A 16952-nucleotide genomic window follows, 5' to 3' on the forward strand; every position below is an offset into this window, starting at 1 on the left:
TCTTTGTTGACAGGAGGGAAAATTTGGAACTCCTGAGGGAGAATCCACGACGTCCACGAGAGCTAAACATGGATGTCGCCCACGCGGACTGCATTCTGCCAAAGACGACATAGCCACAGGACGACTTCTCAGGATATCTGATGTCCCGGTATCAAAAAATCACAAGGCCGCAGGAAAATGAGAAAAAAAAACAATTAAAATTTCACGGTCGAGAAGAGACCTATACTCATTCAGCGATCTTCTGAATTCAAAATAAATTTGAACTGACGGAAATTCTTTTTACATTCCATACAGATGAAAAACTGAGAGGATACGTGATAATAATTAGTTGTTACATCCTTTGAATTGCATCCACCTAGTATTCTGACCCATTTCAATACACTACATTCATTAAAGTCACTAAGGATTCCTAAATGGAAAAAAAAGATCGAGAAGGCACAAAAAATGATAAACAAGCGGTATACCTTTCTTTCAACGTGTTGCTAATTGCAGCATTGCATCAAGAAGATGCATTTTCAACAGTCAGAGTCTTGAAGAATAAAGGAAGTGAGCGGTTTTACCTGTATATTTCCTTTTAAAATTGCTGATAAAACCGGTAAAAGCACAACAAAGACAGTGAAGAAGCCGAAAAGGAAAGAAAAGGAATTAGAAACCAACACAAAAATTGAGAATCTCGTCCGAAAAACCCAAGAAGGGGAGCCGGAAAATCTCGGAAATCGAATAAAAATTGGAAGCGCCGACTTCTGGGTCGCGCCATCGCTCACAATCGCATTAAATCAGTTAACAGCAAATTTCACTATACAATATACGTCACATTCTCCAGTCCAGAATTACTCTTCTCGAATGTTTCCTCAACTTCTATGGTGTTTCATGATTCCTTAAGAATTCTGGGAATAGCATGTCCACCTAGTTTTTACTTTAGAAAACTATTTTCTACACGGAAATGTGTGTTCACAGAATCAAGCAGCATTAAGATTTATTCTACTGTAGCATATAAGAAGCATTACTCATTCAGGAAAAAAGAATTCGCATTTACTTAGGCGGAAATCCAAAAACGAAATGCGTCATGCTTTCTGCAAGTTCTGCACGACGCCGATACCTATCCGCGAACAACGGAAGCCGAAGAAACAGGAAACTATGCTCAAATGAGCACAAGGATGGATAGGAAAAGAAATCGCTAGCTAGCTATGAACGACCAACTGATTCTAAGCTGTGACGAAGTCTTGTGAAGGCAAAAACTGGAAATCAGGTCAATTATCGGTTAGAAGAAAGGAAAGCAGCATCGTCCTTTACAAATCCAAAGTGCAGAAATTCTTCCTGTGGTCAATTCCTGTTCCTGTACTTTCTCGCATCCTTTTGAAGATTAATGGCCACCAAAAACGACTTATCGACGATACCCCCTATTTTCTTTGATGATTCCTATGATCGAAATTGTTGAGGTGGGCCGGTCGCTGCCACCAGCACCATCACCGCCGCTCGAATGTGCGAGCGGAGGGGCACGACTAGGCGATGCTCATCGAGGACTCAAAATCGATGACGGCGGTTCTGGTCGCTACGCCAATCGCATGCTATTTCGCACAATGAAATGCTGCGTAAAACGTTCTGTCCCTGGAATTTTTCGTACTACTTCCTGCAATCCTGGACGACAACGAAGCTGTTCAGTATCCGGATGAAATTCTGGGAGCAAGTTCTCGATTTAAAAGATTTTCTAAAAAACTAGTATCCACTGCGTTGCATCCATTATGACAGTCACTCGTTCTTCACATATAGATGATTTACACTTACACGCGCTATAACGCCTTTTTTGCTTGATCAGCAACAGCTGAGTCATGTCAACATGAGACAACTTCACTCAATCCCTTATCTGACAGCACGAACAACGACAAGCAACTTAAGTTCAACTTTAAGTGCATTGTACGTTCACATATCTGAACTAAAAAAGAAACTAGGTTGTAGTCCTTTAGCGCTTTTGAATTACACTACGGTTAATGAACTCTCAGACTTGTAGTGAAAAGGGATAAAATGAGGTGGAAGTTTTAATGTTATTGCTAAGACCCATAATGGATGCCATGAAAAAATTCTATGGTTATGGGTTGAAGGGCGACATAACGGCGAATTCTGTCCACACACAAATGTGCAATGCTGAAAAATGGCACATTCTGTGCAATGGGACTCGTTTGTTACAACAAGCAAATCCCGGTAATGTGTCATTTGCTTTTGGGAAAGATAAAAAAGAAGTTATATTGGACTTATTCATTGCATCGAGCCAACAGTCCCAAACTCTTAATAATGAGATTTTCCTAAGAATGGCTAAATGTACTTCACACACAGTTTTAACAGTAATAGAGCAACAATATCGTGACATCCTGACTCAATAGGATGATTTTTTCTGTTAATCATAATCTTGACAAAAGCACTGTACTTTTACTTGCAAACTCTGAGTCTTCTTTTCATTGGAGACTGTTCCAAAAAACGACAGAAGGACAAACAGAAGGCACGAGAGAACCGAGTTCCGTGAAGAAAAAAATACAAGAAAATCTGGAACTATTTCCGCGAGATTTTGTTGGATGTTGCTTTCAGAGCGAAGTAAAAATGATTGACGGAGGAAACAAGAGATCAAAAAATGAAGCCGCGAGTAGAAGGAATACATCAGACAACTATTTTTGACCATGGAGTGAAACAAATGCGAATTGAGGACTTCCATAAAAACATCCTAGCTTGTCACGAGACGGGATAAAAACACTGAGGTTCGAAATAGTGGGATTTTTTGTTGCGATGTTGCTCTACAAGGAGAGAGTTATTGGAGAGGGAAAGTTATCCACAGAAAAGAACAAAGACTAAAATTAGAATGGGTTGTAAGAAATCCTAGAAACCACTTCTGTATGGTCATGATTTATTAAGGTTCCAGCGGTTCCACAACGTCCCGCAGAAATCAATATTGTACGATAATTTGGTTAGGAGAACCATGAAAAAAGTCCTGACATCATCAAGCAGAAGAGGAAAATAAGCGAAATTTGTTTACCCCATGAACTAGACGAAACTAATTTCCTGGCCACGAAAAATAAAAGCCTAAAAACGACTGAAAGAGTTCGAATGGCAGCCAAACACGTCCGTCATTTCTGTCAGAATGGCCGAACATGCGGAAGAAAGCCGTCGTGGCTAAGATCGAAACGTCCGCCCACTTCCAGCGGTGGTGGCGGAGCTGCTGCAGCAGAAACGCGCACGCACACATCCGAAATGGATGATTTCCATTTGGGCATGAGAGCCTCAACCTTCCATGTAATTACTTATCTCGACGACGTTACCATACGCACTTGTGCGGAGCGTTTATACTCGCCGAGCTACTCCTAAGTTCAACCTCACTTCACGAATTTCGCTGTAACATTTTAGTGGGTGGGATTTAACAACAAGTTTCAGGCATACTGGATCTCGCTCCAGAAATATAAATAAATAGATGAGCCGAATTTGAAAGGAAATAAATGCCACTTGAAAATACAGGTTTCACCTAGACTTGACCTCATTTTAAAAACTATAAAATCTACTATCTAAAAAAAAAAGAATAAACCATAACTCAAAATAGACGAAATGTTTTCAGAGCAAGATGAAAACTTCGGAAAGTATTTTTTTTGCTCAGGCGCATCGTACATCCTACTTATACAAATAATATAAAGGATGATAAGATAAGTTGATGATGAGCACTGACTATCGCTAAACATTCTGAACGCATATTGATCTTAACAATTGAACTAAACTAATGATCGATATTGATAACTGCTCCATTGGTAACATAATTAAAGTACAAGTAAAGTAAGGGGAATGGGATAAGGGAGAAAATACCTGACTGGATCAAGTAGCCAATGTAGCCTGACCTTTCCTATATATTCAAGAAATTAAGGGGCTTTCACGAGGCCTCAACGTCGATAAGTGCTTTAAAAAAGGCATCGGCTATTTCATGCCTCAATGAGTTTTATAAGGATTAGATTTTTCCAGGGCCAGAATTCATATTTAGGATCAAATTGCTTAACTGAAATCGGTTCGCGTTAGAAACTTTTTTCGCCCCCGTAGCACTCAAACTGCGGGAATGACCGGCAGGCGAAAGCACTGGAGTTTCTCGAACGGGAATATGCAGAAACAAATAGTTGTGAGGGTGGCGAAGGCAAGTGGTTGTTGTTGTTGTTGACAGTGGGAGGTTTGGCTTATTTCCTATTTCACAATCGAGGGACGAGTGAAGTCGACTACGAACAATAAGATCAGATTGAATTGATGCGGTGTAGTCTAGGTGGATGGGCTTTGTAGATAGAACGAAACTGCCATTTAGACTCTATTGTAGAAGTAAATAAGTTACAGTCAGCAATCACCTTTTAGGGAAGGAGGGAGAGAGACCAAATACATATGGATTCCGTCTTAGATGCAGTGAAAAGTCCAAGTTATTCTAGTTCTGCGGGCACAATTGCCGATGCAGCGACGGCACGAGAGATAGCATAGACTAGGACAGAAAGAGGGGATTTAGGAGAGGTTTCCCTTGACAAGTAAGAGTAATTCAGAAGAAGAGGAGTAGAATAACTCTGTATTCGGACGTTGTAACTAAATGAATGTAGCGATAGCGAAACACTTAAGGTCCAGGTCAGTCGCAGGACATCCATGATAAACACAAAGGATAAGAAAGAACTTTTAGCAGGAATGGAGCGGACATCAGCCAGGAGAAACTATTCAAAAAATGCAACACGCTCTTTTTCCCCGTGAATATGTTTCACGTGCTCAACGTTCGCCAGCTTCTTGAGTTTTTTAAGACATGGCTCTGTCAAAAAAGGATGCAGTCGACATTCTGGTTCCTCCCACAAATCGTAGAATAGAACCAAAGAGAATACCTGGAAACCTCATGAAGTTGACGATTTTGATTTTCCACTGGTTGGTAAATGAATGTTTTCTATTTCACAATTAGTTCAGAAGTTAACCTGAATCGATTTGAAGCAGCAAAGCGGAATTCATAAAACAGACAAAATTTGACATATAGAAGAAACCTTTTAACTGAGTTATCGAAAAAAGTACTGCTAGATGTATTATGTACTTTTCCAAAAGAACTCTAGTGCTGAAATAGCAGCTGAGCAGTTGCGTGAACGGCCACTTTCAACTGCACAAAAAACTCTTATAAATAGAAAGTGAAGTCCCTTGCACTTCAACATGCAATGAGGTTAGCTGGTGGAAACGATGAGAGATATTGAAATTTTGCATGCCGCATTTATGGAAGTGGAAAAAATTTCTACGTGGGGATGTCCAAGAGTTCTTTCAGGTGCATGGTACTCGAAAGCTCTCTAATGCATCAAAAATAAACTCGAAAATTCTGTGAAGACTCAAGTGGAAAGTCCATGGTAGAGTTGAAAAATAAAAGAATTTCTCGTAAAATACGACCAATAAGGCGATTTCAGTGTTCCATACTACTAAAAGAGCTCGTCTTCTGAGAATGGGCATAAATTTGCCCTCCACATTTCTACTAATAGTCTTCTGGAAAAGTAGGAGCGGATAAAATGTTCTACAATGGTTTGATCGTTCTGAATTGCTCTCTAGTGTGTTTTGTCATGGAATTATAACAGAGAAGTGTGGAAGGAATAATTTAAAAATGGAAAGAAGAAGTGAAAAAAAGAAAACGTTGGAGTAGCTACTAGTTACAAATCTAGAAGTGCTATAGAAGAACTACTAGCAAAGAAACGTACATAAGTAAAGTTTCAATGAAACTTTGAACCTTTTCTTCAGATCCTAAAAATGCAAGTGTACCGTGGAAACAAACGCTTAATACGAAATAATAGCTGCACTGAAATTTTACTTCGTTCTCAGGTTGTCACGATATCCATCAGATACCCAATTAGAAGTGCACCAGCCATTTTGAATCGCTTAAAAAGTCTCATATTTGGACCAACCTTCTTCGCATTACTAGTCATTAGTGAATGGGCTCAAAATTTCGGAGAAATATACTCTATGAAATTTTATCCCGACATGAATTTTATCCAATATATACTTAACTCGTTCCCTCTTGGCATAATGAGTACTTATCTTGCGTGGATAGCCAAGGTGCATTGAGGAATACGGTATCTCTCAAACTGACCAGAAAATTGTAATTGATGGATTTGCAATTGAAGCAGGATCGTAAGCATAATCGTTAGATGACAATATTCAATCCACATGGCGCTACTAACCTTAGTCCTCAAAAATTGGATTAAAGTCACCTGAGCACGAGCAATATCCTCATAAAGGATTCGGCAAACTTGAGTTGGGAAAGATTATTTTAATTGAAACTCTTCAGACCCCATTCCAACAATTATAAATGGTTACGGTGCTGAATCCCTATTTATTGTAGCCACCACTAATCAGAAACCGGAAATGGGCACCGGAATCGGCCTACTTATGCAGAACTCTCGCACATATCCCTACCACCACTTAATATTCTCCTGATTGAAAGGAAGATCACTAACCTCCAGCAAAACGAACTACTTCACTACTCTGGAACTATGTACTCTGGAACTAATTAGACTGCATGAAAGTCTAGTTGAGCCTACAAAATGCAGCCTTTCTCCATGGATTTTGCATTCTATTTCTTTTTTTGCTATTAACGGGTTTTACCTCCATTTTGAAAAAAATTAAGGTAAAGAATCAGAGTTAAATGCAGGTCTCCTTTGTTTTGCAGGTCGAAATTTCCCTTTCTCACTATGATTTACTAAAAGATGAAGGTCTGAAATACTACCTACATAACTTTATAAGGCAATAATTTCTAATACAATAAAAACAAAATAAAGCAATAAATTCTTAGCACACAGGTGAAGATAGCGTGTACGACGAAATCCACTTGTTTCTATTCCTTGGAGTTCTACATCTTCCACCCTTTCCCTTACTAATCAGTAGAGGAATTTTTTTCTGTTCTCAGAGCGAATTTTTTTCTTTACAGCGCCACTACGTCACACCCTCGCATCCCTCCTTCGCTTCCACTCCGATCATCAAAGATTTTAAAATGAGAGTTGGCGGATCATACGAAAAAAATCGCTCCACTTAACGCTTGTTGTGAAATACTTAGGCTTTCATGATTTGATTCAGGGAGTAGATTTACAGTAAGTAATGACAGCGGAAGTGGTTCATTGATGCGGGATTGTGAATTTTCCCGGATTTTGAGAAGTTTCAAGGGAAATAACAAGATCTCACTACCCATCTAAAATTATCGGATTATCACTATCCATCTGATCCACATGAAACTTAGACATTAGAAAATAATTAGGAGTGAATAGAGTACCACGAACGTCCAAAGCAGTGAGTGGTCATAAATAAAGCACACGCGATTTTTACTAAGACATAAAAACGCGGCGCTCCTACCAGAACAAAATCATAACGTTTGGATCTTAGATGAGACATCTACGGTTCGAAGAGGCGAGTTTTCTTAGATGTGGAACTACAAATTACTATCAAAACAGCAAAGATCACAAATTATGTAGATAGATACACTTACAACTGCTTTGTAAGGCTAAAATATTTGAAGAATTCGGAAAAATCTAGATAGGTGCGACCAAGGGAAAGAACATATGCGCGAAGAATGAAAATTTGCGATCCATCACACTGCTTTTTAGTGTAACAAAATATTAATGGAATGATCTCTGCTCGACATTTGTTTTCGATAAAATGGACGTCGGCGCATCGTCGAACGGTCATCGTTGCCTCTTTCCCAACTATTGATCACAGTGGAAAAAAGGTAGATCTCATGATACTGCTTGTGGTGAGCTGCCAAATATTGTTTCACCATTATCTGTGTGGCAAGGAAAATTTCTTGAAAGGATAGAGCAACTCAAATGCAAAAATGTCTGCACTTCTTGCAGACATTTTTGCATTTGAGTTGCTCTATCCTTTGAAGATCCTTAAAGATGCACCAACAGTAGAATCGCTAACTCTTCGACAAAAGAAGGAACAGCGTAGATCCGCTTCTTTTTCTTCTTTTTTCACAACACACCACAGTGTGATCTCTATTATAAAATTCATACACCAGTATTCACTCATTCATTAAAATTCATACACCAATCTCGCAGCAGCTTCTAGACATCAGTAGGTGTGTCATCAGGACCGGTTGCCCTGTACGACTTCATTTTTACGAGGGCAGCACTGAATTCGACTGCAGTCATTGGTAAACAGGACCCTCGACGCTGGGAACAGCTGGGATGGGAAAATGGCACAACTCTTCGTTACAAAATTGATTCTAGTACTCTCGCCACCTCTCCAGGATCTGACCAGAACGACGCAGCACGGCGCCATCAGCTCCCTTAACGATTTTTGTGTGGTCCATATCTAACGCTGAGCGGTGACGCGCTCTGACTAAACGATACCCTGCCCGCTCGCCTCCTCTGGTATCAATTTCGCACACAGCCGTGTAGTGGTTAGACTTCCCCTTGGAGACGGCCTTCTCAGCCTTCCGCTTCGCCGCTAGGTAGGCACCACAATCTTCAGGCTGACGTGTCCTCCACCAGAGCTTATATTTGGACTTCTGCAAGGTCCGACGGTTGGGCGTCCTTTCCCCTGCACGGATTCGAGTGCTGGCCGACGACGAAAGCTTTGAAAAGAGTGTTACATGTTATGGAGATGTGGATATAGAGGTGGACGATAGGTGTAACGCTAAAAGACAAAGTATCCAACGACACTTTGCGCTCCGTCTTCGGCGTCGTCCCGATAACTGAAAAGACGAATGAGGCGTGACTGAGATGGTTTGGTCACGTCTCGCGGCGAGAGGAAAATTCTGTTGCAAAAACCGCTATGAAGCTCGATGTTTCAAGCGTTAGGCCGCGCGGGAGCCCCAGGTTTCGCTGGTTGGACTGTGCGACGCTGGATATGACAGATGCGCTTGTGTACGGCTGATGCGATGGATCGAACCAAATGGAAGACAAGAAGCAGAAAAGCGGACCCTGCAACAACGCGGGAAAAACGCTAGGAAGAAGACGAAGGAGACCTACCACCAAAACGTTTTTTTGAAGAAATTATCTGCAGCTGCACATTAGCATGGCTGATTCCGGAATAATTGCGCTCCAAGGATACATGATTTTTGATGTGAATATATTTTCGGATAAGTAAAATAATAGTAACATATCTGTAATCTACATACTATTGCGAACAATTTGATATCTCTCACAGCTGTAACATCATAACTATGAAGATGTTAAAAAATGGACAAAAGTTACATGCTTCAGATCCATGAACGATCGACATTAGTAGCTTGAAAATTATTATTACTTCCTACGTCATTTGTTTGCTCCAATCCAAAAAAAAAATCATTCAATCATAATTATTTCCTTGACCTGATGACTTTACCTTGATTTCGTAAAGACATACTGTAGAAAAAGTCGGAACAATTCATAGGAGAAAGACTGCATTGCATTGTGCCGACAGAAGGTAAACCGACTTTGTTAGGGATTTACCAGCTGCCAAAAATCACAATAAGTAATGTAGAACACCGAAGATGTAACTTTAGCTGCAAGAAAACAACAAATTCTGTTGAGCTGGAAAGTCGAGAGACAAGGACATCCTACAACAAGTAGTTTTCTCGCAGATTTTGTAAGAAAATAATTTTTAAGCCACTAATCTCTAAGTCAATCGTTTCTGGAGTTGAAACTTGTTACTTTTGTCAATTTTTCAACATTTTCAGAGGTTTGATATTACAGCTGTCAGAGATATCAAATTGTTCGCAATTGTATGTAGATTACAGACATGTAACTATCACTTTACTTTTCGAGAAATATATTCACGTCAAAAATTAGATATCCTTGGGGCGCAATTATCTCGGACTCAGCCATGCTAATGTGTAACCGCAGATAATTTTTTCAAAAAGTATTTTAGTGGTAGGTATTAAGACTTTTAATTATATCCAATCGATGGAGCTCGTACACACGAATCTATTGGTCGATGAATTTTATAACAGAGATCAAATTGTGGCGTTTTTTGAGAAAAAGACCGAAAAGATCCACGTCTTTTCCGTCTTCTGAAGAATTAGCGATACTACTGGATATGCACATAGTTCGAAAGCGCAGCAACCACAACACAACGTGATGCGCACTCATCAGTAGGTCACCGATGAACTTTCTGCAGTTTTTTTTTTGGTAGAAGTTTCAGTCAAACCTTTAAAGAGTTTTTTCCTCACGAAATATGGATGTGCTCAAACTGAAACAGCGTGATTTGTTCATCAGTGCAGGACTATGAACTTGTTGGGCGGATAAAAAGTAAAACACTTGATTGCGGAAAATGTTTTCTCTGCAGCCGCGTTTCGTTGATGATAGGCTGATCGATGTAGCAGCACAAATTCACTCAACTAAAAATGTTATTGTCTATGGTACTAAATCAAATTCAGATGAGAAACTGAACCCTGCAAAGGAAGATGAAAAGGAACAAGATGAACAACTCGTTCCAGAGAAAGTACCAGTGGAGTGATGCGGAGCGAAAAATAATAAGAAGGAGTAACATTAATTAAACTCGAAAGCTATGTCATCAACAGAAACATTTCGAGAAGGAAAAACTGAAATCACTTCAACTGAGCATGCCGCAGAGCTTCTGAAGGAACGACATCGTTAGCTGCCACGAATGGACTGCGCCAGTTTTTAAGCTGAAGAAATTAAATGCGAAATTTTTTTTGCTCGAAAAAAAATGTTTTGTTTTTGAGTGCGAATGATGTAATTTAGTAAATAAATAAATAAGCAATGGAAAGGAGTCATAAAAAGCCAGCCGGTACTTGATACTGCGAGGATGATGCGACCGGCTGACACAGGACGTGCATAGAATATTCTCGATTTCTGCTCGGGAAATACAGAAGCTCCAATTCCATGCGTCTCTGTGGTCTCATTCACCAATGCAGTACATAACGAAGATGCTAATGGTTCACTTGATCATTCCTTGTAAACACCGATCACAGCCGATATTAGGGTTGGTGCGCTCGCGGTTATTGTTTTTCTTTGTCCTAGTTTTGCCACTGTTACTACATCTTTGTTCCTCATACTTTGGACACATAAGTTAATAAGTAAATAGATTTCGTTTTTGTCCGAAATGCGGAAATTTCCTATGGCTAAGGATACCTTAGGATCTGTGAACGTGGATCAATGACGATTTTATAGCTACGACAAGAAAACTAGTAACAAGAGAAAAATTCTGGTTATTAACATGCGTTTGAATTACATAATTTCTCTCACAAACCAAAGTATGAAATGCGAGTGAAATACAGTTGAAGAACAAATAAAAATCATAGAAATAAGGTGAAACTGTAGGACGTTCACTCGATCGATAATCGACTCAAGCACTCAGGGATAGTTGTAATTGTGCAGGTTGCGAAGCAGCATGAGTGGAGTGTATGCGCCTCGAAGGTGTAAAGTAGCAGTTAGAGAAGCAGATGAGAAAGACAGAGAAGATATCGGATCGACATCCAGTATCAGGTGTGAAAATTAATGAGTTAACTGTTGACTGTTGAGTAATGATGCTTAGAAGGGAAAGAAAACATTATTACCGAAGTTCTAGCGAGAAAGATGAGAAATATGCACTTATTTTCCGGATAGTTTCTGTAAAAAAGTAGTCTTCCATGTTTCATGGGAGCTTAGCCTAGAGGAGTTCTCTAAATCCATTCGACCAGCTGTTTATAATCGCCTAAGAAGGAGAAAGGCGTTAATAATTCGGCAACAGCGCAGAAACACAATGTTTCCACTTTTTCTGGAGAACGTAGGAATGCGAAAAGCATTTCCACCAGACGACTCAGTCTTCAACAGGGGAAATAACTGTAGTATCGAGTAGAACGCACCAACGACTTTTTCCCAATAATTTCTTCTGATACATGCTAGATTCCTGCTGAATTCCTATCCAATACATTCGTATAGATTCGTGCAGTTTTGATCCATGCTGTCTTTCCTGTTTTATCCAATGTTGTGAAGTAGAATGAACACATTAACAAACAGATAAACACATACATTTCGAAAAATTAAGTTTCATTAAAGTGAAAGGAGAAGATGTTTAATCATTTTTTCCGTTGTCGCTAGATTGGTGTACATCAATTGATTTTCTCATTCAGCACATGAGTAGATTTTCGTTCCTTAGGAATTTTGGAACAGTCAGAATTATAAGAGATCATTTATATTATAAGAGAGTAAGTAGACACCAGGGAAAAACACCAGAACTCTTCATGAATTCTCTGAGTTATAAGAAAGTAAGATGCTGAGCATGTACCTATCGCCGCACATGACCTTTATTTGAACACACCAAGGAGTGCAAGCCCAGCCGCACATATATGTGCACCGGGAAGGGAACGTCTACCTTGTAGCTGTAAAGCTGGAGCATTCAGGATTCATCGCCCAAACTTTGAGGACGAAAACCTCTCAATTATGATTTTACTTCTCAGGTCAGTACCACCCTGACACATCTCTAGATCACACATCCACCCAATCGGAACTTGGGTAGGAAATTCGGTGCAAATGAGCTGAGCTTAAAAAGAAATCATGCGCCCTTGGATTGTATAAGTCATTACTGAGCTAACAGGTAGTACTGTAATGGTGAATGTCAAAATGAAAGAAACGTCAATGGGTCATTTATTCCTGACAAAGTGTATTGCACTTCTTGCTTTTTGCTTTGCTACATGGCTAAAAATTCGCTTACATTACCATGTCCTTTGTGGTAGCAACGCCATTCAGGTTTATTGTTGAATTCCAAAGAAGAAAGCTTTGCACTTGTGGTGCTTTTCAAAGGAAAACAATGTGCGGCAAAATAAAAACAATAGAGCTGATCTAGAAGAGAGCATCGGCGAGCGTCGCGTGGAGTCCCTTAGGGAATGACCGGAGTTCTGAATAATTTCATGCAGCAAATAATGAAGTACCAGTCGCCACTGTGATTCCTTAATAACTATAGCTTCGCAAGTTGCAGATTCTTTACGTTTGCTTGCGCCGAAGTATCGCCTTACATCCAAACTTTACTGGGATTCCCACTCGTCTACTATGACAACGAGAAGCTAAGCGGTCGCTTGGATTATCCGTTTTTGCCTGGATTGAGAAGTTCTGATACCAAGAAAAAAGTATTTGTTGGGAAAACTGCACATGAAAGGCTGGGAATTAATCGAAACAGATAAAATGAAAAGAGTTTAATTTTAATTCTGACTTCAAGAATTTACTGGAAATAAATAAGTGAAATGGAAGTGAAAAGTTATTGTGCTCTAATCACCATTATTTCATCAGACACCGATGAAATATTTTAGAGAAGGATTTAATTCCACAGTCCGAAATTCAACAGATAAAACAACTAAAATAAATGGAACAATAAAGAATAACAAATTGAACAAAACAAAACATATTAAAATTATCTTCTTTTCATACGTTTTCATTCGATGGAAAGATGAAATAGTTTTACAGACGTTAGAAAAATAGGAAATGAAGCAAACCGACTCCGACTAGATGTTTACATATTAATTTACTTATTTACTATAACGCTGAACTAAAACAGATAGGTTTTTGTCCAGAACAATGAAATCCATTAGAAATTACATTTACATGGATTAAATATTGAATAAACAAGGGTTAAATTAATTAATAAGGATTATATAATAAAAAAACTTTTGCATTGCGCAATGAGTTGGGTCGACCTCATCTTTCTCAGTAAACAACATATACTTCCGAAAATTTGTTGGAACACCGAAATAAATAAATCCAGCTTGTTAAAAAGTAGTAGTACGTGAAAGACGTATACATATAATAGGTACTAGACGGTACTTCTGTTTATAAGTATATAATTTCAAACTTTTGAAATTGAAAACTACAGTTTTCATTCTGCAAAAAATCACCCAGAAGAAAGTCTGTGATAATGTTGATTGGAAGTAAAAAAGTATTAAAATTTAAAAAAAAATTAAAATAACAAAACAAAAGGAATGGTGACAAAATAACAAATTTAAAAAAAAAACTCATTAAAATCACCTTTTTCCATATCAATGAAAAATGGCAAAGTTTTCCAGTACCTCTAAAAAGTCATATACTAGGACCTTGTTATGTGCTGTTCTCAAGGGAAAGATTCATCTAACGCATTGGATTTTTTCTAAATATGAGAAATCGACTTCATTTTTCCAAGAAATATCCATAACATAAAGACTGCGCGGCTGCATTGGTACAAAGTCCAGAATACACATGGCTGTTCATCACAAAGAACGTCCAGGTTCAACGTTCACGTAGAAGACATCTAACTATGTGGACGGTAATCGGTAGTATATCTGCATTTTTGAGTGCATAGAGGAAAGGACGGTGCCTGATTAAGGAGCTAGATAACAGCGTGCAAAGCTGACTGTCTCTTTAGTAAGGAAGAAGACCTTGGACGTGGATGGATCGAGAAATAAATCGATAAAACAGCGACGGAAGTGAATGTTACTGAGATGCTGAGTGCTGAGTGCAGACAGATGTTACCGATGTTCGAAAGTTGACAATACGTGCTGTCATTTGGAATCACATGTCTATCATGTGAAGAAAACTCGCTGAACGCAGAATCCCACGAATTTATATGTAATAAATCTTGCTGGAGTATGTCCGAGAGTAGTTCTTTTTGATCTCGCACCGGGACTCCTCAATCTCAACGAAAAACAAACATTTTCAGTTCTAGTGAACAGAAAGGATAATGTGCTCGGCGTTGTTCCCTTTGAAATGCGTCATTTGCAGCCCTAATTTGTACTAATGAGCCAATTAATAATTAATAAATCATTACACAATCATATGCTAAATCAGTATGGTAAATGTATAAAAAATTTAAGGTAGGTGAGACATGCAATGAAACCACTGTTTTTTTCTAGGTGGAATATCTGTGCAGCCAGCTTTATAAAAAGTTGATCCTGAGTATTGCCCATGTTCGACTGTCTTTGAGTCTCGGCATGTTGAAACGTAGTTTTTAATTGATTTTCTTGAGCTGTAGCCAAGATTGGTATTGATCGTCTTTGTTAAACAACAGCTAACGTTTCGGCGTTATCGCCTTCGTCGGAGCCTGAAAATTCAAAGCCATTAGTGATTTGTCCTTTCAAACGCCTCATCACCCTACAGGAAGCATCCAAACGGTAGGCAAACAACTCAAACAGCAACACATTGGCAGGTGCTTACCTCATTAGCTAGACTTGGTAACACAGCAGACCACCACGTACCACAAACACGAGTCACAAGGGTTTTATATAGGGACCTGATGGCCCGCCCCGTAGATCAAATCCCGGTTATCCAAAATGCCTCTAATGTTCTGCATGCTGTGATCTCGGACTCGTAGGATAATATACGAACTTCTACCTCTACTTCGGAGTCTGGATGACATATTCTACGGTGTGCTCCAAGTGGGGTGAAGGTTTTTGATTTTGCGAGTCCATCTAGATGCTCCTTGACCCTAATACACAGTGGGCGTCCCGTTTCCCCTATATAATCGTCACCGCACAATCTGCACGTGATACGATACACCACTCCTGATATCATGCAATCACCCTCTCTGCCATACGGGCAAATCACGCAGCTGGGAGTTGTGCAGAGTCGATCATACCCACAGTTACGTACTAGCTGACCCTTGAGGTTCGATGAAGGTATTTCCACAACCCTTAAGTCATTCTCTAGACCCGCTTTTCTTAGACAGCTCCGTACCACTCTGCTCATATCATTAGATATATAAGGTAAACAGAAAGGGATCTTTTCTGGGCCATCCACTACGTTGGATCTTGTCTTGGATGTCGTGCTTGTCGGGTAGCACCATCCCCAGTTGGATACCCATTGGATATTGCCACTTTATGGGCCAGATTTACAGACCATGTTCTTTCCTGGCTACTCGCAAGTAAATGTGTACATTCAAGAAAGCCAACCAGTTGTCTATCGGTCTCTCCCTTGTGAACTTAATGTGCGGACACTGCTGGTTGAGAGGATTGCAGCACGTGTCTAGTTCTGCTTGTGTTGAGTAGACGACGCAACAATCATCTACGTAGCGATAATACAGCAGTGGTTTGCGGTCTATTATAGGCTTTTCGATCTTGGCCATGAAAACAATGGCAAGAGCGGGTGCCAGCCTTTGTCCCATAGCTAGGCCTCTACATTGTCGGTGGTACTGTCCCGACCATCGGAAAGTAGAGCAATTCAGGCATTCATTTATCAGTGTCATGGTCTGCCTAATGCTCAATCCATACATGTTCAATGAAGCCTGGCGCTGCGTGAGCAGTTCGTGAACAGCTTGCATCGCTGCATCGTTTGAAACGTTCGTATAGAGTGACGTAACCTCAAAGGTCTCTACTACACATTCACGCTCAAACGAGGTACTGCGAAGATGTTTTAGGAAGTTGTACATTATAGTTATCTGGCGATAGCTATAATCTATGGAGTGACTGCTGAGGTGCGCAGGGACATATTTGAGCAGCTGATTTAGGATTATGTTGAGCAGCCAGGAAACTCTATCCCATTTCTTTACGGCAATTGGGAAGAAATATACGCAATCACCCTCCTCTCCATAATCTACGACCCCGTACAGGCATAACCCGCTTGGATCCCGCACCACCCCAGATTCGTGGGGTGATTCCATTAGGATGAAGAGAAAAATTTGCCTCTAATGCAAAAAGGAGGAGTTCGATAACGAATCTCAAATGGTCAAATAATCTCGAACGGGTTAGCTGGATCAAGTATCTTCTGGATAGATGTGGTGGCGGATGCGCATCGTCACCAGCCTTTCTACCATTTCATTTCTACAATTCGACAGTGAAGCAGGTCTAGCATATATTATATCAACAACATTATCCACCAGTCTATACATAATTATGAAGAAAACATTTTTGGAGATAAAGAAAGCATACAAAATAGAAATCGGATAAATCTCGCCAAAATCCACAAAATACGACGAATTTAACGACAGCATCTGCTTTTGGTGAGTAGTGAAAAAAGAGAAGACAGGGAAATACGAAAACAATGTGTGACAACGAAGAGAATTGT

The 16952-nt window shown here is 39.7% G+C and overlaps 1 protein-coding gene across 2 annotated transcripts; it reads right to left on the minus strand.

Moving 5' to 3' along the window:
• Nucleotides 1-14961: 14961 nt before the first annotated feature.
• On the minus strand, nucleotides 14962-16317 carry RB195_006009 (uncharacterized protein; the record flags this gene model as incomplete). Of its 2 annotated transcripts, XM_064178862.1 has the most annotated exons (3): nucleotides 14962-14994; nucleotides 15108-15183; nucleotides 15842-16053. In XM_064178862.1, 3 exons carry the CDS (start codon nucleotides 16051-16053, stop codon nucleotides 14962-14964), a joined length of 321 nt encoding a protein of 106 aa, XP_064035866.1. The 2 variants fall into 2 exon arrangements, with proteins under 2 accessions (XP_064035866.1, XP_064035867.1); XM_064178861.1 differs by lacking the exons at nucleotides 14962-14994; nucleotides 15108-15183 and having other exon boundaries at nucleotides 15781-16317.
• Between the last annotated feature and the right edge of the window lie 635 nt (nucleotides 16318-16952).

Source organism: Necator americanus, chromosome I (genome assembly GCF_031761385.1).
Source record: "Necator americanus strain Aroian chromosome I, whole genome shotgun sequence".
NCBI lineage: Eukaryota > Metazoa > Nematoda > Chromadorea > Rhabditida > Ancylostomatidae > Necator > Necator americanus.